Here is a 25624-nt window from a genome sequence, read left to right on the forward strand (position 1 = left end):
TAAGGGCATATAGTGTTAGGAACTCTCTACTGGGTATTTTTGTTTTGTTTTGTTTTGCGGTACTGGAAATGGAACCCAGGGGGATTCTACCTCCGAACTATGCCCTCAGCCCTATTTTTTATTCTTTATTTTGAAACAGGGTTTCACTAAGTTGCAGAGGGCCTCACTAAGTAGCTGAGGCTGTCCCCAAACCATGATCCTCCTGTCTCAGCCTCCCAAATGCTGGGATTACAAGCATGCTCCACCACGCCCAGCTTTCTACCGTATATTTTAAGTTTGAGATCCATGCAATCAAGAGATAGGACTATAGATATAAATTAAGAAGTAGTTAATATGAAGAAAGGCCTCGGGCTAGATAAGGTCACCTAGGAAGAGTTGAGATAAAGAGAGTAGGAGGGAAAGGAGAGAGAAAAAAAAAGTTACAAGCCCTTGACATGCTAACTTCCAAAAAAGGAAGCAGGGAAGACTTTGAAAAGGAGAAGCCTATTTGTTAGGTGGAGGAAATCAAGAGAAGTCTGTGATACTGATGCCAAGAAAGTAAGCTTCTGGGGCATATGGGTTCAAGGAGTTGCAGGGTGGTCGTGTACCATCTTCAAAATGGCATTTCATGTGAGAAAGGGCAGAAGCCAGACTGAAGTAAGTTGATGAGTACATTGGAAGTGAAGCTCTGGATTGTAGAATACACAAAAAGATTGAGTGTAAGGGGAACAGAGAATAAGGTGGTATCTTGAAGGGAATACTAAGGGATAAAAAGTGTTTATTAATGGTGGTGCACGCTTGTAATCCCCACACTTGGGAGGCGGAGAAAGGAGGATCACGCAGGTTCGAAGCCACCCACGCTGGCTTAAGAGACCCTGTTTCCAAAAATTAAAAAAAAAAAAAAAAAAGGTCTGGAAGTGTGGCCTGGAGGTAGAAGGGCTTCCAGGAACCCCAGTATGACCAAAAAAAAAAAAGTGTTTATTTTTGTTCATGGAAGATATCAGAGCATGTTTGAATGTCCAATCAGGTCGATCAGGTAAAGGGAGAGAAAATTAGTGGTGCTGGAGAGTAGGACTTCAAGAATGAGATTTGAGAATGGGAGGGATAGGATTCAGTTCCCAAGAGTTGTTCTAACTTCAAAAAAATGAATTCAAAAAGTAAAATTTGTAATTTATTGTTAAGGACACACATAAGACAAATGTTAACCTATAATATAGTTAAAAATGTTAAAGATCATTAGGTTGACTTACTGAGAACTACACATGAGCCACTTGAGTTATGACTCTTCTCCTTTCTAATATTTCTACCAGGCAATTCATTCGCTAGAGTAAAAATTGGAGATTACCACTACTACGGCCATGGGACTAAGAAAGACTATGAAACAGCAGTCACACATTACAGCATCGCGGTTGACAAATATCAGAGTGCACAAGCCATGTTCAATCTGGCCTACATGTATGAACATGGCTTAGGTATCGCAAAGGTAATTGCATTGGTTCAAACATAGTTCTGTCAGATGTGTGGAAGGGTGACATTTATACATGTTTTTAATTTAATTGGTGTCATCAATATAGAGGAAAGAAGAAAAAGACAGCATTTGATAAGTCCCTCCCATGTTCCACACACATCACTTATTCTAATGTGAATCCTATGAGGGTTATATTGTTTTCTTCAAAGAAATAATGAGTAGAAAAAATGTGGTTTCTGGTCTAGGCCAATTGGACTCATAAGTTTCTACTATTTTCCAACACATACTTCTCCCAGTGGGGGCCCTGCCTCTATTCCCTGTCACCTTCAGGCTTTTCCCCACTAAAATGAACACTATTCTCAAGTTTTCAGTAACAAGGGCAAAGTGGAATGAGGCCAGAGCTGGAAACCCAGGTGGCATAAAAACAGAAATGTCTTATGAAGTACCCACAATGTCCCTGACACAGTAATGGACACTTCAAAAAGGCCCAAGAAAATGGATCTGCATCCTCTAAAGACTACACTTAACTTGAGGCTTATTCATTAGGAAAAGGAGCTAACACTGCATGGAACAATTGGGCAAATCCCTTAGAGTATAATTAGGCAGAAGATGGCATTGCAGTCTAACATGGTGAGAAAGGTGTATTAAATTTCAAAAGTGAGAATAATAGCCAGGCATTGGGTTCGGTGTGTTATGTGCCCTGTTTCTTTTAAATCACACAGCCACTCAATGAGGTAACCCCTACAATTGCCCTTGATGTGCACTTCCAGAAACCACAGTACAGAGGTGAAGTCATTCGGCCAGGCTTGCAGAGCTCATCAGTCGTGGAACCAGCATTTCAATGCAGGCCTGCCTGATCCCAAGATATTTTGAGGAAAAAAATGGGTTCTGTACTGAGTTATTCTTGGACTAGACCAAGTAGCTAAATTGGATGATTTTGGGGTGTCACTTAGCCACCTCCATTCCCCACCATCAGCCACATCACTAAAGCAGAACTAACGATACCTGGCCTGCCCCTGGCTCTGAGGATAAGACAAAAAGCTTTTGTGAAAAAGCTTTGTAGCTAGTGTGGGGGAAGACTGTTATTTAGATCAGATGGAAATTTGAGCAACTCCTAAGTGAGGCTTCAACAAGATGAAGGGTTTTAAGTATCATTCCCATTCAAAACAGAATAACCTGAGAGAAGCATTGTTTATAGGAAAAAAACAGATGACCTCACCCCATGTGTTAAGTCCACGTTAGCTGTCCTCCCCACACACTTCAAAAAGAACTTGTTTTCCTTACGGTCACATCCTCACCACAAGAGGCCATTTTGCCATGGGTCTCTGGGGAAGGAACATCCTTTCAGGATAAGTGGCCAGCGGTACAGGAGAGGATGCAGTGTCTGGTGGGGCTCAGTCAGAGGCTTCAGTTTTCCTCCTAGGAGTCACAATGGACCTCTCAGCTAGCACTTCTTCCCAATGCCAAATACTAGGTGTTGAGACATCCATTTCATCATTTAAAAAAAAAAAACTTTGAAATTTTTCTCTAGATACTTTACTATTTCTTTCTGCCAGGAATTCCTGTTAAATTACGGGTAGCTCATGAAATTCATTTTGATCAGTCGCCCTCAGTGTAGGTCTATTTTTGTTGTTGTTGTTGGTACTGGGGTTCCTGGAAACCCTTCTACCTCTGGGCTATACTCCCAGACCTATTTTTATATTTTTACTTGGAAACAGGGTCTCTTAAGCCAGCGAGGCTGGCTTCGAACCTGTGAGATCTTCCTGTCTCCCCTTCCCAAGCATGGGGGTAACAAGCGTGCGCCACCACTCCCAGCTAGGTCTATTTTTTTCCCTACAGAAAATATCTACTTAAAAAAAAAGCTGCTCTTAACTTCAGATATGAATATGAGAATTTTAGATTTAGTTAATGAGAGATGATTGTTGTCTTTATTAATTTCATTTTTAGCAATTTAAAAAATAACCACCGAGTGCTGAAGAACAAAGTTTATTAATCTTATCATCTGACAGTCAAATTAATAAGATTATAATTCTTAAAGTAAATATCCTGATAATTAAAAGGCCAAAACCTGTTCCAATGACAGCAGAAATTACAAGAATTGGCCTTCCTAGCACTTGTCATCATATAATTAAAAATTTCTTCAGCAAAGTACTTTATACACTTTATTAGTTAATCCTCATGCAAACCAGTAAAAAAGAAGATATCATTACCACAGTTTCTCTTAGAATCAAAGAATGCAGTTGGAATCATGTTATTTATACTCTACATTTAAGATCTCTAGGGAAGAAAGTGAGATGTAAATCAACTCTTGGTAAACCAATGTAAAAATATGGGTCATTGTTGTTCTTATCTGTCTTTAGAAGGGAAGGTAGGTATTGGTGATACAGGTGAGTTATCCTAATAGATTCACTGAGAACCATCTCAGCTCAGTGAACTGCTTGACCTAAACTGATGGCCAGGACTGGATGTATTGTTGCTTTGGGAAAATAAACTAATGCCTTAAAAAGAAATTAAGAGAGAACCTAAGCCTATATTTTAGAAATATAAACATTCAGCTCACAAATGATTATGAAACTCTTTTTCAATTTATATTTAATTTGGAATTACTTCAGAAAATTAACCATAAATAAAAGCTTTTGTCCACCCATCCTGACCATTCTTTCTCTTTTTTTATCCTTTCTCCTTCCTTCCTTCCTTCCTTCCTTCCTTCCTTCCTTCCTTCCTTCCTTCCTTCCTTATTTTTGTACTGGGAGTTGAATCTGAGGGCACTCTACCTCTGAAGTACATCCTCAGCCCTTTTTATTTTTGAAACAAGGTCTGACAGCTAAAGCTTTCCTCAAACCTGCCATCTTCCTGTAGCAGCCTCCCAAGTATTTGGGTGACAGGCATGCACCACCATGCCCAGATTCCTTCTGTCTTTACCCTGATTCATGTCTGAACTTCTGCCCACTGAGGCTGATAGCAAAGTCTACTTGGGGTCTCCTATTCTAGTGTTCTTCCCTTAAATCTGTGGCAGAGGTGGCTCTGCCATCAAAGACTTGTAATCAACACTCCTTGGTTAGTTAGGAAAGTTGCTGGGGTGCGCCTGCCTGCTCAGAAACTACATTTCCCAACACCTCTTGCATTCATGTGATTAATTCTCAGCAGTGGTGGAAAAATAAAAAAGAAGGATGCTATTGTGTGGACTACAGTACCTAAGAAGTAGATAGAACATCTTCCTATGATCTTTCCCCCCTCCATTTACTGATGCAGCAGAAGACACACCGGCTCCAGGGAACTGAAGAACCACATGATGGAAAGAGTTACAGTTCCCCAGTTACCATGAGAAGAAAATTCGCCACCACCCAGGAATATTCATGGAATGAAGGAGAAATAGATGTCTGTGTTCTTAGGCCACTGAAATTTGGGGGTTTATGTGTAAGAGATGTTAATATTACCTTTATTGATGCATATTATCTAACAAAGCACTACCATGTTATACTTGACAAAGTATACTGTGTCACCCTCCATCTTACCTTTTTCTCCAATAATAATAATGATGATAATAATAATAATAATAATAACAAGCAAAAGCACAAGTTAAAAGAATCTTATTGGCTTTGTATTGACTAACGAAGTTCAGACTTCTTACACTAAGTTCAAAACTTTTATGACACAATAAATGCCATGTTTATATGTAATTATAATGCACCAATTAAAAAGCAGTATGATATATATAACACTGTATGTATGGTTTTATGTATATATGTTTATACACATACATATAATCTTCATGATCCTAACCTATCTTTATAATAATGGCTTGATATGCCACTTTTCTCCTAAATATGTTTTAGGCTACATATTTCCCCTCCACAAAGACCTTGAACTAAACTCTCCTAACCCCTTTTGTTGGAATGATCTTCTTCCAGATCATTGCACATTAAAGAGCAGTTTGCCTTTCAAAGAACAGCTCCAATGTCACTGTCTTTGCACATCCTTCAGTGAACCCCCCAGATTTAATTATGATATCTACTTCTTTTTTTGTGTGGTACTGGGGTTCCTGGAAACCCTTCTGCCTCCAGGCTATACTCCCAGACCTATTTTTTTATTTTTATTTGGAGACAGGGTCTTTTAAACCAGCGAGGCTGGCTTCAAACCTGTGTGATCCTCCTGTCTCCTCTTCCCAAGCACAGAGATGACAAGAGTGCGCCACCATGCCCGGCTTCAACTTCTAAACTATTATGGAGCTTTGTTCTGCTTTTTGTTCATCTATTCACTTGATATTTATGGAGTGCTTGCTTTTATCAGGAAGCACTGTGTTTGGTTCTGGGAACAAGACCAGAACAAGACAGTCTTCAAAGAGCTTATAGTATCCTATAAAAGAAACAAGAATGTGTCCATACATCAAAATGGTATGGGGTGGTATTTGAAAAAATTTAAAATAAAATACTAAGCCATGCATGATAATGCAAGCATATAATCCCAGCATTTGGGAGGCTGAGATGGAACAATAGCAGTTTGTGGACAGCCTCTGCTACCTAGTGAAGCCCTTTGCAACTCAGTGAGACCCTGTTTCAAAATAAAGAATTAAAAATAAGGCTGGGGTGTAGCTCAAAGGTATAATGCCCCTGGGTTCCATCCCTGGTACTATAATTTTTTTTAAAAAAATAATAAAATAAAGTAATATAAACACGTTAAAGAGAAGACATTTCCATGGAAAGAGAAAACTGGGACTTTTGGGTCCTATTCTAAGATTGACCTTTTTCAGATGGGAGAAAACATGCATGTTTATTTATTTTTATTTTTATTGGTACATTGTAGTCATACATCTTAGTGGAGTACAAGATGGTAGAGGCATACAAGCACACATCATCCAATTAGTCCTTACCCAAATTCCACCCTATTTCCTCCCCCTCCCTTCTCATGTTTGACTTAGATATGTTTGTTAATATACATTGTGAACATTAGGGAATTTCTCTCTCCCCCTTTCCCAACCTCCTCAGTTAGGTTGCCTTATTTGCCCATTTAAAGTATCTTCTTCTCTGTCTAGAGTTCCTTCTATGACCCATTTTCTCCCTAGCTTTTACATATTAGGGACACCATCCTATTTCTTATTTTTTGTGACTGACTAATCTCAATTAGCATAATGTTCTTCAGTTCTATCCATTTCCCTGTAAATGATGTAATTGTGTTTTTCTTTATGATTGAGTAAAATTTCATTGTGTACATAACCCATAGTTTTGTAATCCATTCATCCATTGATGGACATCTCAGCTGGTCCCATAGGTTGGCAATTGTGAATTGTGCAGCTATGAACATAGGTACACATGCATTAGTTGGGTAGCTTGGTTTCCGTTCTTTTGGGTAGATACCCAGAAGTGGTACTGCTGAATCATATAAGTTCATTCCCATTTTTCTGAGAATCCTCCATACTGTTTTCCAAAGTGGTTGCACTAATTTGCAATACCACCAACAATGTATTAGAGTTCCCACTTCTCCACATCCTCCTCGCCAGCATTTGTTGTTTGTGGTTTGTTTGTTTGTTTGGTTTTGGTGGTACTGGGGTCTTTTACCTCCGGGCTATACTCCCAGACCTATTATATATATATATATATATTTTTGGAAACAGGGTCTCTTAAGCCAGCGAGGCTGGCTTCAAACCTGCGTGATCCTCCTGTCTCCACTTCCCAAACTCAGGGATTACAAGCATGTGCCACCACGCCCAGTGTTGTTTATGTTTTGAATGATTGCCATTCTAGTTGGAGTTCAGTGAAATCTCAGGGTTGTTTTGATTTGCATCTCTCTGATTGCCAGTAATGTTGAGCATTTTTTCATGTATTTATTGGCCATTTAAATTTTAACTCCCTTGCCCATTTTTCATTGGGTTATTTGTTTTCTCAGTACTGAGTTTCTTGAGTTCTCTGTATATTCTAGATATTAGTCCTCTATCAGAGGAGTAGGTGGCAAAAATCTTCTCCCATTCTGTTAGCTCTCGGTTGAGTTTCTTGATAGTTTCCTTTGCTGTACAGAAGCTTTTTAGTTTCATGCAATTCCACACATTGATTTGCCTTTTAGTTTCTTGTGCCTTTGGGGTCTTTTTGAGAGAGTTTTTATCTGTGCCTATGTGTTGCAGGGTTGGACCTGTTCCCTCTTCAAGGAGCCTAAAGGTCTCTGGTCTAATTTCCAAGTCTTTGATCTTTGATCCATCTTGAATTGATTATTGTGTAGCATGAGAAAGTGGGATTAATTTCCATTTTTCTGCATATGGTTATCCAGTTTTGCCAACAGCATTTGTTGAATAGGCTATCTTTTTTCCTGTGTATGCTTTTGGCCCCTTTGTCAAAAATCAATTGAATGTAAGTGTGTGGATTTGTTTCTGAGTCTTCTATTCTGATCCATTGATCTATGTATCTGTTTTTGTGCCAATACCATGCTGTTTTTATTACTATGGCTTTTTAGAATAGTTTAAAGTCAGGTATTGTGATTCCTTCTGCATGGTTTTTGTTGCTGAAAAATCCTTTGTCTCTTCTGGTTTTGTTGTTGTTGTTGTTGTTGTTGTTGTTGTTGTTCCAAATTAATCTAAGGACTGAATTTTCTATGTCTGTAAGGAATGAACTTGGTAATTTATTTTATTCTATTTGTGGTACTGGGGGGTGGAAGCCAGGGACTTTTCTACCTCCAGACTATACTTTCAGACCTATTTTATACTTTATTTGGAAATAGGGTCTCACTAAGTTACTGAGAGCCTCACTAAGTAGCTGAGGCTGGCTTCAAACCTGTGCAATCCTCCTGTCTCAGCCTCCCAAGTGCTAGAATTACAAGTGTGTGCCACCATGCCCAGCAACCTTGGTAATTTAATGGGTATTGCATTGAATCTATAGATCACTTTTGGAAGTATGGCCATTTTGATGATATTTATTCTGCCTATTCATGATCATGGAAGATCTTTCCATTTTCTAAGGTCTTCCTTGATTTCTTTTTTTAATGTTTTATAATTATCTTTGTAGAGGTCTTTTACCCCCTTGGTTAAGTTTTTTAAGTATTTCGTCTTTGTGAAATATTCTGAGTGGGAGTGTTTTCTGGATTTCTTTTTCAGTGGATTTATGGTTGGCATACAGGAAAGTTTCTGATTTTTTAAGATTGATTTTGTATACAAGCACTTTGCTGAATTTGTTGATCAGTTCTATAAGCCTTTTGTTTGAGTTTGTTGGATTTTCTAAGTATAGTATGTCATCTGCAAATAGTAAAAGTTTGAGTTATTCTTTTCCTATTTGTACTCTTTTGATTTCCTCTTTTGCCTTATTGCTTTGGCTAGAGTCTCAAGTACTATATTAAAAAGAAGTGGTAGCCGGGTGTGGTGGCACACACTTCTAATCCCCGCACTTGGGAGACTGAGACAGGAGGATCGCACAGGTTCAAAACCAGCCTCAGATACTTAGTGAGGCTCTCAGCAACTTAGTGAGACCCTGTTTCCAAATAAAATATAAAATAGGTCTGGGAGTATAGCCCAGAGGTAGAAAACCTCTGGGTTCCACCCCCAGTACCAGACACACACACACAAAAGAAGTGGTAATAATTGACAACCTTGTTTTGTTCCTAATTTTAGAGAGAATTCTTGCAGTTCTTCTTCATTTAATATGATGTTGGCTGTGGGCCTATTGTAGATTGCCTTTATAATGTTGAAGTATGTTCCTTCTATTCTACTTTTCTGTAGTGCTTTTAGCATAAATGGATGTTGGATTTTGTCAAATGCTTTTTTGATGTCTACTGAAATGATCACATGATTTTTATCTTTGGTTCTGTTTATGTGATAAATTATATGAATTCATTTTTGTATGTTGAACCATCCTTTCATCCCTGGGATGGACCCTTCTTGGTCATGTGTATGATTTTCTTGATGTGGTTTTGAATGTGTGTTGCTAGTATATTGTTTAGCAGTTTTGTATCCAAGTTCATCAAAGATATAGGCCTGTAGTTTTCCATTCTTGAGCTGTCCTTATTTGGTTTTCGTATTAATGTGATATTGGGTTTATAGATTGTATTTGAGTGAGTCCCATTTCTTTCTATTTACAAAATAGATTGGTATTAGCTCTTCTATAAAGGTTTTATAAAATTCACTTTTGAAACCATCTGATCCTGGACTTTTCTTTGATGTAGGCTATCTATTGCTATTTCATTCTCTTTGATTGCTATTTGTTGGTTTCAATTTTCTATATCTTCTTGACTCAGTTTAGGAAGGTTGTATTTATCTAGAAAGTTGTCAGTTCCTTCCAGAGTTTTCATTTTGTTGGAGTATAGTTTTTCAAAGTAGTTTCTGATAATCTTCTGTATTTCTACACTGTAATTTGTAATATCTCTGTTTTCATCTCTTTATAATGTGAGTTGATTCACTTTTTTGTTGAGTTGGCTAGTGCTTTATTTATTTTTAAAATTTTTTCAAGAAACGAGTTTTTGGTTTTGTTGATTTTCTGTATTTTTTATTCTCTACTTCACTGATTTCTGCTCTTATTTTAATAATTTTCTGTCTTCTACTGGCTTTTGAGTTGGACTGTTCCTGTTTTCTAAAGGGTTTTGAGGTGTGTCTTTAAGTTATTTATTTGGTGATTTTCTGTTCTTCGTATTGTGGACACTCATTGCTATGAATTTCCTCTTAATACTGCCTTCAAAGTGTCTCAAAGGTTTTAATATGTTGTACCTCTGTTTTTATTTGTTTCTAGAAATTTTTAAATTTCACTTATTACTCCTTCTATAATCCATTCTTTATTCAACAGTGTGGTCTTCAGTCTTTTTCTTTTTTTCTCTGTGTCCTCTTATAGTTGATTTCTAGTTTCATTCCATTATTGTGATATTGTTGAGTGCTTCTCTGGATCTCTGCAGGATGTGCTGAGCTCAACCACTACTGCTACAAGTTGTAGCCAGCCAGTGTTTACACAGGAGGAACTGTTGGCTTACAATACCAATGATCTGCAGCCACTTAACTTTGTTTCAAGTTGTTGGGTGTTTTCCTGTGAGTCTCTGAAGTCAGGTGCAGTGGGGCAAGCTGACGCCATCATTCCTTTTCTTTCTTTTTTTTTTTTGTGGTACCAGGGATAGAACCCAGGGGCATTCTACCTCTAAACTACACCCCAGCCCTAGTTTTTAGTCTTTATTTTGAAACAGGGTCTCACTGAGTTACAAAGGGCCTCACTAAGTAGCTGAGGCTGTCTGCAAACCATGATCCTCCTGTCTCAGCCTCCTGAATGCTGGGATTACAATCATGTGCCACCACACCTGGCTTAGCAAATTTTTTTTTAAGTTAAGGTGTTTTCTTGCTTTTGTAAGAAAGCTGTTTTTAAGGCAATGGAGATCAGGTGTCAGCAGGACTGATATGTGCTGCTTCCCTGGGTTGCCATCTTCCTAGAAGTGACATGTATGTTTAAAGATAATGACTTAGAAAGCTATCCTAATGTAGGACAAAATCAGAGAAAATTATCTTTGGAGATTAATTTCATGCATATATTTATATACAAATATACATATATTTAAATATATATACACTAGGCAACAATATTTGAGAGTTCTATAGAGAAAACAAAAGTAAATCTACTAAATAAATTATAAAGAGACTTGTCAAAGAAACAGAGCACAATGCTTTTTTATTTCTCATTTTTCTGTCCTGATCACCTATGGAGTGCTACAGCTTAAGCTTTAGGTACCAGAAAAAATTATTGTTTGAAAATAATAAGGAAAAGTTAGATTGCTAGATGGACCTCCCATAAATATGGTAGGAGAGAACACATAGTTCTTAGAAATGGTTTTATGAAATAAACATCCATTAGCTAATTAAATAATCAGAAATACACAAAAAAAATCTGTGTGTATAGTTTTATTTATTACAGGAAAATTATAAAAACCAAAATACTTCAAAATAGAAGACATGTTATCTAAATTATTTTGCAGTGTTATTTTATTCCTAGTGCTTTAGTGAGTGAGCTATAAGCAGACTATCTGGATTTGAAACTCAGCTCTGATACTTACAAGTCATAGGAATTTAGGTAATGAATTATCCTCTCTGTGCTCGTTATATACATCTTTAAAATGTCATCAACTGGACTTCTGGGAAGATAAAGACCAAGAGAAGCAGCACTTATGAGTCCTGCTGACACTGATCTTCATTGTCTCAAAAACAGCATTCTACAAAGCCAGAAAATACTGTAAGTAGAGGAATAAAAACGATAAATACAAGGGACAAAGAATAAGATTAGAAGACTGACCAGAGAGTAGAAAAGAAACCCACCTGCCTTACAGTGGCAAGCACCATAGCAATGCCATCTTGCCTCACAGCTCCTGACACCAGAGACAAAAAGGAAAACAAGGACTTGAAGTGAGCAGCTGCAAATCCACAAATTATCACTTCTTTCTGCACAAACACCAGCTACAACTTTCAGTGGCTGAGCTCATCATGCCCTCCAGGGATCCAGAGTGGAGCTCAACACCAGAAAAAAAACCTGCACTGCTCAAAGCCGAGGGCACCGTGGTGGTGCCATCTTGCCAGCAGTGGCTGAGCTCACAATGCCCGCAAGAGATCCAGACCAGCGCACACCAATATAGTAAGTGAAACTGCAGTCTCCACAGGAGAACTCCCAGAGCTACACCCCCAGGGACTCATGTGCCATGATAAACTCCCTGGCTCTGAGATTTTGTGGTTCAGTCCAGTGAAGGAGTAGTGGCAGCTGAGATGACCACATTCTCCAGAGATCCAAAGCTGTTCTCAATAACACCATAAGTGAAGTCAGGTTTCCTGAGAGAAAACACCCAGTGCTGTGCTGCCAGGGACTCATGCAGTCACAATAAACTCCCTGGGTCTGAGATTTTTATGGTTCAACCCAATAAAGTAGTAGTGGTGGCTAAAATTACCACACCCTCCAGATATCCAGAGTGGCTCTCAATAACAACATAAAAGAAGTCGTGGTTCCATGGGAAATCACTTAGCCTGGCACTCCCAGTGACTCCCACAGGCCCCATAAAACCCTGGGTCTGAGATTTTGCATTAAAACTGAAGAGGTGGGAGTAGTCTGCTGTTAAACATAACATAGGCTTAGACAGACTCAGGCTTTAATCAGTGAAAATTTGGGGGGGGGGGGACACCTACGCTTAACACTAGACCCAACTAGTAGGATCTCTTGGATCACTACAGACCTCCCAATCATGGTGAATAGGGTGAAGTCAGACCAAACCAGCCCTAGCTGTGAAGAACAGAGTCCTCTGCTTACCTGCAGACACCTCTAAATTTCTACTAAGATTGGATCAGACATAATATCTCCAAAAGACAAGAAGCCAAGACATCAGAGAAACAAGCCAGAGAACCCTGAAAATATGAGAACTAGGAACAGAGAAGAAGTAGTGGAAATCATAAATACTAATCTACAAGAAATGTAAGCATTTTGAATCCTGATCTTCAATATGATAAAAGGCCTCAAAACAAGTATGCAGCAAATGAAAGATGAAATAGAGACACTAAAAAGAATCAGAAAGAAGTCTGGAATGAAATAAAAGACTCAATAAATTATAAGAGGACAGCAACAGAAATAAATTCTGGAAGACTACATGAAATGGAAAATAGAATATTACTGTCAGAAAACAGTTCATTCAAAACTGAAAGCACAGTCAACAGCATACAGAAACATTACAGCAACAAAGCCTAAACATCCAACAATTATGGGACAATATGAAACATCCTAACTTATGAATAAAAAACATTGAAGAAGGGATAGAAGTACAGACCAAGGATATTCATAATCTCTTCAGAGAAATAATTTCAGAGAATTTTCCAAACATGGAAAGGGACTTGGATTTACATGTTCAGGAGACATATAGAACACTGTTAAGACAAGACCAAAGAAGGACCTTCCCATGCCATGTAATAATCAAAATGACCAACATAGAGGTCAAGGAAAGAATCTTAAAAGCAGTGAGAACAAAAGGACAGGTGGCATATAGGGGCAAAACAATAAAAATTACCCCAGACTATACAACCCAAGTCATGAATGCCAGGAGAGACCAGTATTGAAGTGATCCAGAACCTGGAAGAAAACAACTTCCAACAAAAACTGCTATATCCAGCAAAGTTATAATTCAAAATTGATGGAGGAGAAAGAATTGTTTTAAGATAAGCAGAATCTCAAAATATTCATGAATTCAAAGCCAACAGTAGAGAAAATACTTAAAGAAATAAACCATAAAGAAGAAAAAAGAAGCAGACTTCAGAACTAGAGAAAAGATGAAGTTGATCAGTGGGGCATCTAAGTAAAGAAGAAATAACATTGTACCAAATAGAAGTTATAACACAAAATGATAGGAAACAAAAATCACATTTCAATAGTAACTCTGAACATCAAAGGATTTATTTCACCAATCAAAAGACATAGACTGGCAATGTGGATTAGAAAACAATACAAATATATGCTGTTTGCAAGAAACTCACCTTACAGCCAAAGACATTCATAGACTGAAAGTGAAAGGATAGAAATATATATATCAAGCTAATGGAGATTGAAAATGGGCAGGGATAGCAATGCTGATGTCCAACAGAACAGACTTTAAGCTAAAATTCATCAGAAGACACAAAGCAGGGCACTTCCTTTTATTAAAAGGAACAGTCTAACAAGAAGATATAATGATAGTAAATGTTTATGCTCCAAATGTGGGTGTAGCCACATTTGTAAAACAAACCTTCAGAACATCAGATCTTAAATAGACCCCAATACAATAATATTTGGAGACTTCAACACACCTCTCTTGCAACGAGATTGATCTTCGGGGGAAAAAATGAGTAAAGACTCTTCAGAACTAAAGAAAACTATAAACCAAATGGACCTACTAGACATATACAGAATATTTCAACCAGAAATAGCAGAATACACATTCTTCTCAGCAGCCAATGGAACCTTTTCCAAGATACAACACATCCTGGGCCACAAAGCAAGCACAGGCAAATTCACTTACTGAGCCCTAGTTTCCTCAAAACATAGATCGAGATGAAAATTTTTGTTTGAATGATTTGGATTTTTTATTAAATATGTCAAAAACTAAAGAGTCTTTTCTATAGTTCAGCATTAAATTTTTATATAAGTTGCCTTACTTATTCAGAAACAATCAGGAATTTCTTTCTCTGAAAATTCTTTTTGTATGTGGTACTGGCAATTAAACCCAGGGGCATTCTACCTCTTTATTACCCTCAGCCCTATCTTATTTATTAGTTTGAAACAGGATCTCACTAAGTTGAGGAGGGCCTTTCTAAATTACTGAGGCTGGCCATGAACCTGTGATCCTTCTACTTTAGCCTCCCAAGTTCTGGAATTACAGGTGTACACCACAGTGCCCAGCTTCTCTGGGAATTTTAAAGAAAAATTTTCATATCCCACCCCACCTAATAATGAATGGAGAGGTCTCCACAAGGGGTAAGCTCACCCCACTGTAATGGTACTTTTGGTACTTTTTATTATAAACTAAACTAAATACTTGTGCCTGATACTTGTGCCTCAAGAAATAAATAACTATCCAGAATGAATGCCTGAGATACTGTCAAAAGCTGCCTTTCTCTTATACATCCCATTTGAGTCAGTATGCTTTCACACTTGGGGCTGCCATAGCTATTATAATCTGCAGGATGCTATCATACGAACACCCACTGACGATGTTGAAATCAGAGACACAAATTAGAGTTTTCACAACACCTATTTTTTCTGTTGTCAGGAAGACTTGTTCCAAAAAATATACTGAATTTTAAGTATTTTTAAACAAGCATGGTCTTCTTTCTCCAACAAATTTAATCTTTTGAACAAAGCTTTTGAAAAATTTAAGAAATGACAAGCTGAACACAACTGAGAAAAGATACCACTCAAGAAAGAGGTTTAGCAGAAGTCCCATGGGTTTAAAACTACTGAAGCCTAGGTGATAGAGCATAAAGGACAAAAATATATTTAGATGGAAATTTGTGAAAATTCGCCCCTCTTTTTCTCTTTCTTTTGAAAATAATCCATGACTACCCAAGCAAAACACAATTCTAGAACATGACCAGGATACTTCAACCTTTAAAAATAATTCTTCTTAGCTTTTTCATTACAGCTTGAGCAAACAAAGCAAAAATAAAGCAAACTAAATAAGCCACAAGTATATGAAAAAAAAGAACAATTATCTGCTATGGCATAATTTAATGGGAAAAGTCTCTGAAAATGTAGTAGTATGTCATTTGAGGAACCGAACTCCAACTTGAAAGCCAAAATCATTTATTCATTCATTCTATAAATAGTATTGAAGCCTTGCTATGTAGTAGGCACTTTATTAAGCACTGGGAATTTAAAGGTGAACCAATCCAGGACCTTGGCTTCAAGGATCTAGAGACAGATAAATGAATGAAAAAATTCTATAACTTTAGGTATGATAAGTATTATGAAGATAATTATAAATTATAAATGATATATATATTTGTACTTTTGGGGGGAATGGTGCTTTAGTTTTCTCTACCCAATCCAGTGGAGTCACATGTAGGATTTGGTACAGGGTTATCCAAGATAGTGTTTTGTAGATGGTCTTTATTTTCTATGGATGCTGTAACATTATCACAAATTTAGTGGTTTCAAGCAATATACATTTATTATCTCAGATTCTGTAGGTCAAAAGTCCATATCGCCAGACTGGGTCTTTGATTTAAAGACTCATGGATAATATCAAGGCTATATTCTTTACTGTAGGCTCTGGGGAATAATCTGTTTCTAAGGTTATTTCAGGCCATTGACCAAATTTGGCTCCTTTAAGATATAGGACCAAGGTCCCTGTTTTATTTCTGAGTGTTTGAATTCCTTCTCGTTTTTTTTTTCCTGTGGTCCTTTACATCAATGGCAAGTTGAGTCTCCCCCATAGAATCTCCTTCTGCCACATTGCTCGGATTTACTTCTGCCTTTACATCTGAGATAACTGTGTTTAAAAGGTCAGAGCATTATGTGTGTCCGCCTGAATCATCCAGGATAATGTATCTTAATGTCTGCAACCTTAATTACAGTGTGAAGTCCCTTTTGCCATATTAACATGGCACATTCACAAGCCCCAGGGATGAGGGTATGGACATCTTTAGGGAGTTATTTGTCTACCCAATATAAATTGTTATATAATAATGGGTTCTATTTATTCATCTCTCAAGAATTTATACCTAATGAACACTGGCTGTTTTTGCATTTCAGGACATTCACTTGGCCAGGAGATTGTACGACATGGCTGCTCAAACAAGTCCAGATGCTCACATACCTGTGTTCTTTGCTCTCATGAAACTTGAAACTATGCATTTGATCCGTGATATCCTGTTTTTAAATGTAAGTTTCTTCCAGCTAGATTGTGAATCTCTGAATTCAAACTCCATTGAGCAATTCTTCGGGACAAAGTTATGAGGCTCACCGGGTTATTATTTTTTGGATTGTATTTCTTTTGATGAGTAGAATTCACAATCTTATACTTACCATGCAGATCTGCTGCTCTATTGATTATGTGTTGACATTCATAGTAAAACCAATGAATTCATTTGGCAGATATTCTTTCCACACATAGTAAGTTCAAATCCTTAAGCAAAGTAACATATGCTATATACACTAGTGCAAAACATAATTCTTGCCATCAAAATCTGAGACTAGTGAGCAGATGGCAGTTAGCAAGTGGTACCACAAAGAACTATAATTTTTAAAAAGGAGAAGTAAATTTTATAAATCTTTGAGGTTATTCTAATGGTGGTAATTAAGCCCTATGAGAACTGTAAAGCCAATAAAGGTCATTTCTTCCAAGACTGAAGGCACCAGGGGAACAGATTAGAGTTAGGGAGGTGCTAGGTTTGGGAGAATATGATGGTTCTGAGTGAAGTGGGAGCCTGAGATTTATTCTGACCAAATGTCTCTTGCTGGCAGTTTACAATGAGGTGGAAATGGATGAAACTGGACAGCACCCTTGGACCATACTGGGATTTATTTGTGATTGGCCTGATTGTTGCCATGCTGATCTTCTTGATTAGAAATCGCCATAGGTAGGATCTGGATCATAGAAAAGCCACTCATGCATTCATGCCAAGCTATCCTCACTAAATAAAGAGTTTCCTCATCCAAATTTGAAGCCTGCTTATTTCCTCACAGGCCTGTGATAGAAAGTGGACATGGCTTGAGACTGTCCTATACAAATAATTTCAGACTTTCTTTTGGGGGGGTATCACAGGAGGGATGCTGGGGACTAGTCACCTAGGACTATTACAAACTTGTCACCTTAGTGATCTGGTTCTGAGTTAGAGATAAAGGCCAGTATCTTCATGGTAGTATAACAAAGGTAGCTTCATCACCAGGAAGTGTCTGTCCCTTTCAAGAGGACAGCTGGATTTCTTGGCTTCTATGAATATACTGAGATGAGGAGAAGGGAGATTTTGGAGAAGGCAAGAATACAGACTTCTCAGGTGATAAGGGCAAGAATTTCAACCTGCAACTCTAATGAGCAACAGCACCTCATGGCATGCTGTGTCTAGAAAGGAGGGAGAGGGGCTGGCCTGGTTTCCACCAAGCATACTTCTACCAAACTTCACTTAGTTGTTGGGTGATGAACAAAGCCATTCAGCGTCTGTACAGTATTGTACTACCTCCCCATACCTCACTGAGACCCTATTTCCACTAGAAAATTCCTCTTGGAACACCCATAGGAGGATATAGTACTAGCCTCTTAGGCCAGAAGCTATATCATCTAGAATCTTTGGCTTTACTGACAGGTAAATCAGAAGCCCAGGGTTGCTGGGAGGGTGTGTAGGGAAGGAGTGTGCAAGAAGTCTATGACTTACTGTAATCCCAGTATTTGGGAGACTGAGACAGGAGGATCACGGGTTCAAGAAAGAGCCTCAGCCACATAGCAGAGACTGTTTCCAAACCAAAAATAAAAAGGACTGTGGGAGGTGGGTATAGTGGCACACACTTGTAATCTCAGTATGGGAGGCTGAGACAGGAGGTTCACAGGTTCATGGACAGCCTCAGCTGTTTATCGAGGCCCTCTGTAATTTAGTGAGCCCATGTTTCAAAAATAAAAAAATAGAGCTTAGGTGTAGCTTGGGGGTAGAATGCCTTTAAGTTCAATCCCTAGTACCACAAAATAAGAGGAATGGGTGGTATAGCACAGAGGTAGAATCCCCTGGGTTCAATCCTCAGAGCCAACAACAAAAAAAAAAAAAAAAAAAGGAAGAGGAGAAAGGGGAGGAGGAGGAGGAAGAAGGGAAAAAAAGAAAGTAAGCAAAGGCAGTAGCACAGGGCCTGGCACCTAGAATGATTCTCAAAGTGGTACCTTTGAATAGCCTTTTAAAAACCATTGCAAAGTAGTTGGGATGGGAGATAGCCATTGATAATCTGTGTGGCCTCCATTCTCTGTAGTTAGTTCTCCAACTGAAATGCAGAGTGCTTGGTAGGAAAAGATTCTGCTTGTTTACTTAAAAATCCAACTTAGAACAAAAAGAGTTAATTAAAAATAAAATGATGTGGAGAAGAGTACAAGATTATGAGAGAACCTGGAACTTGGAGGAACTTCTCAGCTTCTAATGCAAAAGTAGTTTAAGAGATTTAAGTTAAAATGTTTCTGAGCCTTTGATGCCACCACTGTAGCGATTTCCCCCACTCTGGGAGCAGCTTCGAGATGACTGACAAGGGAGAAGGAGCCTCCCACCTGTAAGCTGCTGTTATTTCCCATTTATGTCAAAATACCACTTGCACTGTTCTACACATCATTTAGTAAAGGAGAGCACACTGACCCACAGCAAATGTACTGAGAGCCTCCAAAGAGATTCTAATAAAATCAAAGAAGGAAGTAACAATATTCATCTGCTGCCCTCACAATAGCAGGCAAATCAAACCAGGACAATGACTGCCGGGCAAGCTGAGGTTATCTTCATGTTAAGAAAGGAGGAAGACGTGTGTTTCTACAACATCTGTGTGGCCACTGCAGGGCCTGGCTCCACAAGCCAGCCAGCTGAAGTAGAGGACTGCCCCAGTGAGCACATGGGCTGCTTTGACTTGGCACATGTAAAGGCCCAGAGTGAATATAAGTTAAGCAAAGTAGTTTAAACATTATACAAAGGTCTGAAAACAAGCAGAATGAAGGATGAAGGCTAAGAGAAGGAAAGGGCCCTGCACCACACAGCTTCACATACATTTCAAATCTAAGTGATGTGATTTTCTTAGTTTAGATTTCTCTGGAAGTTGACCTATGAGTCAGGAGTTTGAGTATGAGTAGTCTATTTGATATGATTATCAAGAAATAAAGGTAAGAAGAAAGCCAGTACAGTGCGGTTACCAAGAAATTTACTACTGTGGGTGACTAGAGTTCAACCCCACTGGGGATCTCTTTTAGCCCAGATAGAACATGTACCTCTTAGGGACAAGGAAGCCATGTATTTATTCACAACTCCTAGCAGTAATTGGTTAAGGAATACTCTAAGGGGGAGCCTTAACTCTTTGCTATTTCAACATTCTACCTGACATAGATCCAACAGAGAAATCCCTTGGACAATCAGATGCAGACACTTGCAGTTAGCAGATTTGCCTGCAAACAGCAATGGGAAGGCCTGAAGGGGCAGGGCCAGGGCATCTGCCACATCTGCTGCGGATTAATTAGGTCCTCTTTTGGACCCTTTCTTCTATTCAACAATACTGAGTACGTACTGTGTCTGGATCACTCTACCAAGAAACTGGGAAATAAAAGTGAGCCTTTGTCTCTGTCCTCAAGAATCTTACATTGTGTATGTAGAAGAGAGAAGACCCCATCAGGTGCCAGGAATGTTTTGAGGATCAGCTCACTTCATCCAGACACTGTGAGGTGGGATTCTTGTTCTATAGATATGCAGCAGTGCAATAATCTGATTACTTTTTCAGATAGTATGAATATTCATAGAGAATATATAAAAGCAGAATTTTAGTATTATAATGTCAGTTGATGAACAGTTTCTGCTTCTAAAAGAAATGCAGATGTCAGAGACTTCCAGGAAGATGGAGACTGAGGGAAGCAGCACATATAAGTCCTGCTGACACTTGGTCTTTTTTGCCGTGAAAATAGCATCTTGACAAGAGAAAGAAACCAGCATTAACTTAACAGAGCACTGAGAATTGAAAGGTGGCAGAAACAAGGCTAGAAGGCAGAAGATGAAACCAAAAAATACCCTGCCCACTTCCCAGAGCTGTGACCACACCATTTTGCCTTATCACTCAGAAACTGCCAGAGACCCCCAGCAAAACAATGCCACTGACTTGAAACAAAATAAGTGGCTGCAGCTCATCAACATTGTAAGCAGTCAGGATCTCCTGCCTGGACCCGACCTGCAGCAGTGGCAGCCGAGCTCACCATGTTCTCCAGAGATCCAGAGTAGCGCTCAACAACAGCAGATTCAAGATGGAGACTTGGAGTGAGATAGCAAAATTCTAGTGCACTGAGATCTACAACTCAACCACTAGGAAGACTGCTTCTCCATAACAGAAGAAAAGCAGTAAAAAGGTCAACAACAATAACAACAACAGAGATGAAATTTTAAAAACAGCTGAACCAGAACCTAAATAAAGAGCAGAGATCTATAAAGTGCTCTGCAAGACCTGCCAGGGAAACAGAGACCAGAGACCAGCAGCACTCCCACCTGGGACAGGCTTCACTGAAAGAGCTGGCAGCTGCTGGCACTGTGGATTCCAGAGACATCCAGGAAAAAAATTGTGGATCACCGTAAAGCTGACAACTACAGACCATCAGTGAAAGCAGTTGGCATTCTACCCTAGGCATGGCAGGCAATATAAACAGTTCAGCTGGACACCATAGTGACAACAGAGCTCACCTCTTCAAGCAGCGATCTGGAGCAGCACCCATCAATGTAAGTTAATCAACAGTTCCTGTGAGTAAAGCTGGCCACACCTGGCCACAGGGGCTTAGGTGGCAAGGAAATAGACTAGTGGGGGTGGCCTGAGACCTTGGGGGCTTACTATCATACCTAGCAGAAACTTGAATTAGTAAATAGCCCATAGAGATAGAGGGAACAGAGGACAGTTCTTGGAGCCAAAAGCAGGCTTCAAAAGCAGTGAACTTGCACCTGTTTTTGGGAGCAACACAGCACCAGCACCTGAGGCCAGCAAGGGCCCCTGGAAGTGGCCGCTCAAGTCAGGGGTGGTATCCCTGGAGCTAAGGAACTGAGCCACTCAAACCCCTGGCTTGAAACGAGAACTCTTTTCCTACCAGACCTTGGGCCTTGGGTGAAGTGTGACAAAGGCGGCACCATATCGGCCTGACTGCACAAAGGGACCAGGGCACCACTTGATCAAAGCCAAAAGCTGGGAATGCAATATTCTCTCTGCCAGCAGAGTTCATACCTGGCATGCATGTAAGGTAGTGACTGAAAGTACCTCATGTGACCATAATAAGCAGATCTAGAGTGGTATCCCAGAGGCCATCAAATCTCAGCAAGCCAGACCATAAGTTTGGAACATAGCAATTGCTGGCTTTGCTGAGCCTAAGTCACAGAGGCTGGAGTTCAGCACTCTGTAGTATCATGGGCTCACAATGAGAAGAGTAGCAGTGTTCTCTGGAGTAAATGAAGTCCCAACCAGCAGGCTGCAGGCCCTGAATAAAGCATCATAGTTTTTGGCCCTGTGGAGTTTGGGTCAGGGCAGGACAGTGATCTGCAGCTAATCAGAGACAACTGCTTACCTACACACAAACTATATCTAGTGAAGAGACTCTGGAAGGAAAACTCAAAAGTTTGAGAATTTGAATCAAATTGGTAGGGGTGAATATTTACCTCAAGCATTGACCTTATTACTAAAGGATAGAAGGATAGAAATAAACATAGGACTCACACACAAAGAGAAAGAAGATGACAAGGCATCAGAAACACAAACCCAAAACCTCTGAAAATGTGAGAATGAGGGAAAAATAAACTCCAACAACTTAACAAAAAGGGAGATCAAGCCAGGCGTGGTGGTGCACGCTTGTAATCCCCGTGCTTGGGAGGCTGAGACAGGAGGATCGCATGGGTTCGAAGCCAGCCTCAGCTACTTAGTGAGGCTCTCAGCAATCTAGTGAGACCCTGTTTCCAAATAAAATATAAAAAAGGTCTGGGAGTATAGCCTGGAGGTAGAAAGCCTCTGGGTTCCACCCTCAGTACCACCAAAAAAATAAAAATAAAAAAGGGAGATCACCAATACTGATCTACAAGTCCTGCAAGGAGAATTCTAAATCCTAATCTTCCATATGATAAAAGTCCTCATATTAAGTGTACAGAAAGTGAAGAGGATATTGAGACCTTAAGAAAGAATCAAAAAGAGGCCTTGAAGGAAATAAAGGAGTCCATAAATGAATTGAAGACAGCAATAGCAAATAATTCTGGAAGATTAGATGAAATGAAAAACAGAATATCAATATTAGAAGACCATTCATTCAAAACCAAAAGCACAGTCAACAGTATACAGAAGACATTGCAAGAGAACCTAAACACCCAACAATTATGGGACAATACAAAATGTCCTAATATGAATAAAAGACATAGAAGAAGAGATAGAGGCAGATTTTAAACATATACAACCTACCTAAATTGAGCCAAGAATATATAGAAAACCTAAACTGTTCAAGAGCAAGCAAAGAAATAGAAACAGCAATAAAAATTCTGCCATCAAAGTAAAGCCCAGGTCCAGATGAGTTTCCAGTTGAATTCTACAAAACTATTAGAGAAAAACTAAATCCTATACTTCACGAGTTATTTTGTGAAATTGAAAGTGATGAAACTCTTCCAAACTTCTTTTATGAGGCCAGCATCACATTAATACCACAACCAAATAAAGATACCTCAAGAAAAAAATTACAGACTAATATCAGTCATAAACATAGATGTAAAAATCTAAACAAAATACTAGCCATGTGTATTCAAAATCATATAAAAAAATTGTACACCATGACCAAGTTGCTCTCATCCCAGGAAAGCAAGGCTGGTTCAACATATGCAAATCAATAGACATTATTCACCATATCAGTAGAGCTTAGAACAAAAATCACATGATTATATCAGTAGATGCTGAAAAAGCACTTGACAAAATTCAGTACCTATTCATGTTAAAAAAAAACACTGCAGAAAATTGGAATTGAAGGAATGTATCTCAACATCATTAAGGCAATATACAATATACCCAAAGCCAATTTCATATTGAATGGGGAAAAACTGCAGGAATTTCCTCTAAAATCAGGAAGAAGACAAGGAGGCCCACAATCACCACTCCTTTTCAATATAGTTCTTGAGACTCTTGCCAGAGAAGTAAGACAAGAGAAGGCTATCGAAGTATTTAAAATAAGAAAAGAAGAATTTAAATTATCTTTATTTGGAGATGACATGATTCTATATCTAGAAGACCCCAAAAACTCAACCAAAAGACTACTAAAGCTGGTTAATCAATACAGCAATGTAGTGGGATACAAAATAAACTTAAAGAAATCAGTAGCTTTTCTATTTGCCAACCATGAATCCATAGAGAAAGAAATACAAAACACAATCCCATTCACAGTAACCTCAAAACCAATAAAATACTTAGAAATAAACCTAACCAAAGAGGTAAAAGACCACTACCATGAAAATTATATAGCATTAAAGAAAGAAATTTAAGACGACCTTGGAAGATGGAAAGATTACCTTGCTCTTGGATTGACAGAATAAATATGATCAAAATGACCATTCTACCAAAATGATCTACAAAATCAATGCAATCTCTATCAAAATACCAATGTCATTCTTCTTAGACCTAGAAAAATTAGTCATAAACTTCATACAGAGAAACAAAGACCCAGAACAGCCAAAGCAATTCTCAATAACAAGAATTATGCAGGAGGTATCACAATTCCTGACTTCAAATTATATTACAGAGCTATAGTAATTAAAACAGCATGGTATTGGCACAAAAACAGGCACACAGACCAATGGAACAGAACAAAAGATACAGAAACTAACCCACACATTTATAGTGAACTGATCTTTGACAAAGGGGCTATGTACATATGCTGGAGAAAAGACAGCCTTTTCAATAAATGGTGCTGGAAAAACTATCTACTTGTAGAAAAATGGAACTAAATTCTTACCTCTCACCTGCACAGAAATCAACTCGAGATAGATCAAAGACTTGGAAATTATACCAGAGTCTATGAAGCTATTAGAGAAAAGCATAAGTTCAACACTCCAACATATAGGCACAGATAGAAACTTCACCAACAAGAACTCCAAAGCTCAGGAAATTAAAACAAGAATTAATAAGTGGAAATTCACCAAACTAAAAAACTTCTGCTCTTCAAAGGAAATCATCAAGAGTCTAAAGAGAAAGCCTACAGAATAGGAGCTCTCTACCAGCCTTCCCTCTGACAGAGGTCTAATATCTAGAATATAAAAATAACTTTAAAAACTTTACACAGAAAAAAAACCCAATCAAGAAATGGGCAACTGAATTGAATAGACATTTAACAAAAGAGGAGATATAAATGGCCAATAGATACATGAAATAATGTTCAACATCATTAACAATCAGGAAAATGCAAATCAAAACTACACTGAGATTCCATCTAACCCCAATCAGAATAACAATCATAAAGAAGTTAAATAACAATAAATGTTGGGGAGGCTGTGAGGAAATAGGCACTCTTCTACATTGCTGGTGGGATTGCAAAATAGTTCAGCCACTATGGAGATCAGTGTGGAGAATCCTTAGAAAACTGGGAATAGATCTACCATATGATCTGGCCAGAAAGATACTACTGAGTATCTTTCCAAAAGGTTTGAAACCAGAGAACTACAGTAATATATGCATATCCATGTTTCTAGCAGCACAGTTCAAAATAGCCAAACTATGAACCAACCTAGGTGTCCATCAACAGATGAATGAATTACAAAATTATGGGAAATACACATAGTGGAATTCTATTCAGCAATAAAAATAAAATTACATCATTTGCAATAAAATGGAAGGACCTGGAGAACATTATGTTAAGTGAGATTAGCCAGTCACAGAGAGTGAAGGGTCATATGTTTTCTTTAATATGTGAAGGGTAGGGAGTAATTGGGATACAAGAGAGACTCCAGATGATGAGAAGAAACCTCAGGAGAACCAGGGAGGAGATATAAGGATAGGGGTGGAGGAAGACTTAGGTTTA

At 38.5% G+C, this 25624-nt stretch overlaps 1 protein-coding gene across 2 annotated transcripts in view; it reads left to right on the plus strand.

The window, feature by feature from the left end:
- SEL1L2 (SEL1L2 adaptor subunit of SYVN1 ubiquitin ligase) overlaps positions 1-17478 on the plus strand; it is a gene marked incomplete at both ends in the record, with an annotated part of 138672 nt that extends 121194 nt beyond the window's left edge. The window contains 3 exons of one of the 2 annotated variants that reach the window (XM_080716068.1): positions 1290-1462; positions 16648-16776; positions 17359-17478. In XM_080716068.1, coding sequence (XP_080572194.1) covers positions 1290-1462; positions 16648-16776; positions 17359-17478 — 422 coding nt within the window. The remainder of the gene's footprint in view (positions 1-1289; positions 1463-16647; positions 16777-17358) is intronic. The other variant, XM_080716069.1, reaches the window with a different exon arrangement.
- Positions 17479-25624: the final 8146 nt, after the last annotated feature.

Source organism: Muscardinus avellanarius (genome assembly GCF_963383645.1).
Source record: "Muscardinus avellanarius genome assembly, chromosome: 19".
Classification (NCBI taxonomy): Eukaryota; Metazoa; Chordata; class Mammalia; order Rodentia; family Gliridae; genus Muscardinus; species Muscardinus avellanarius.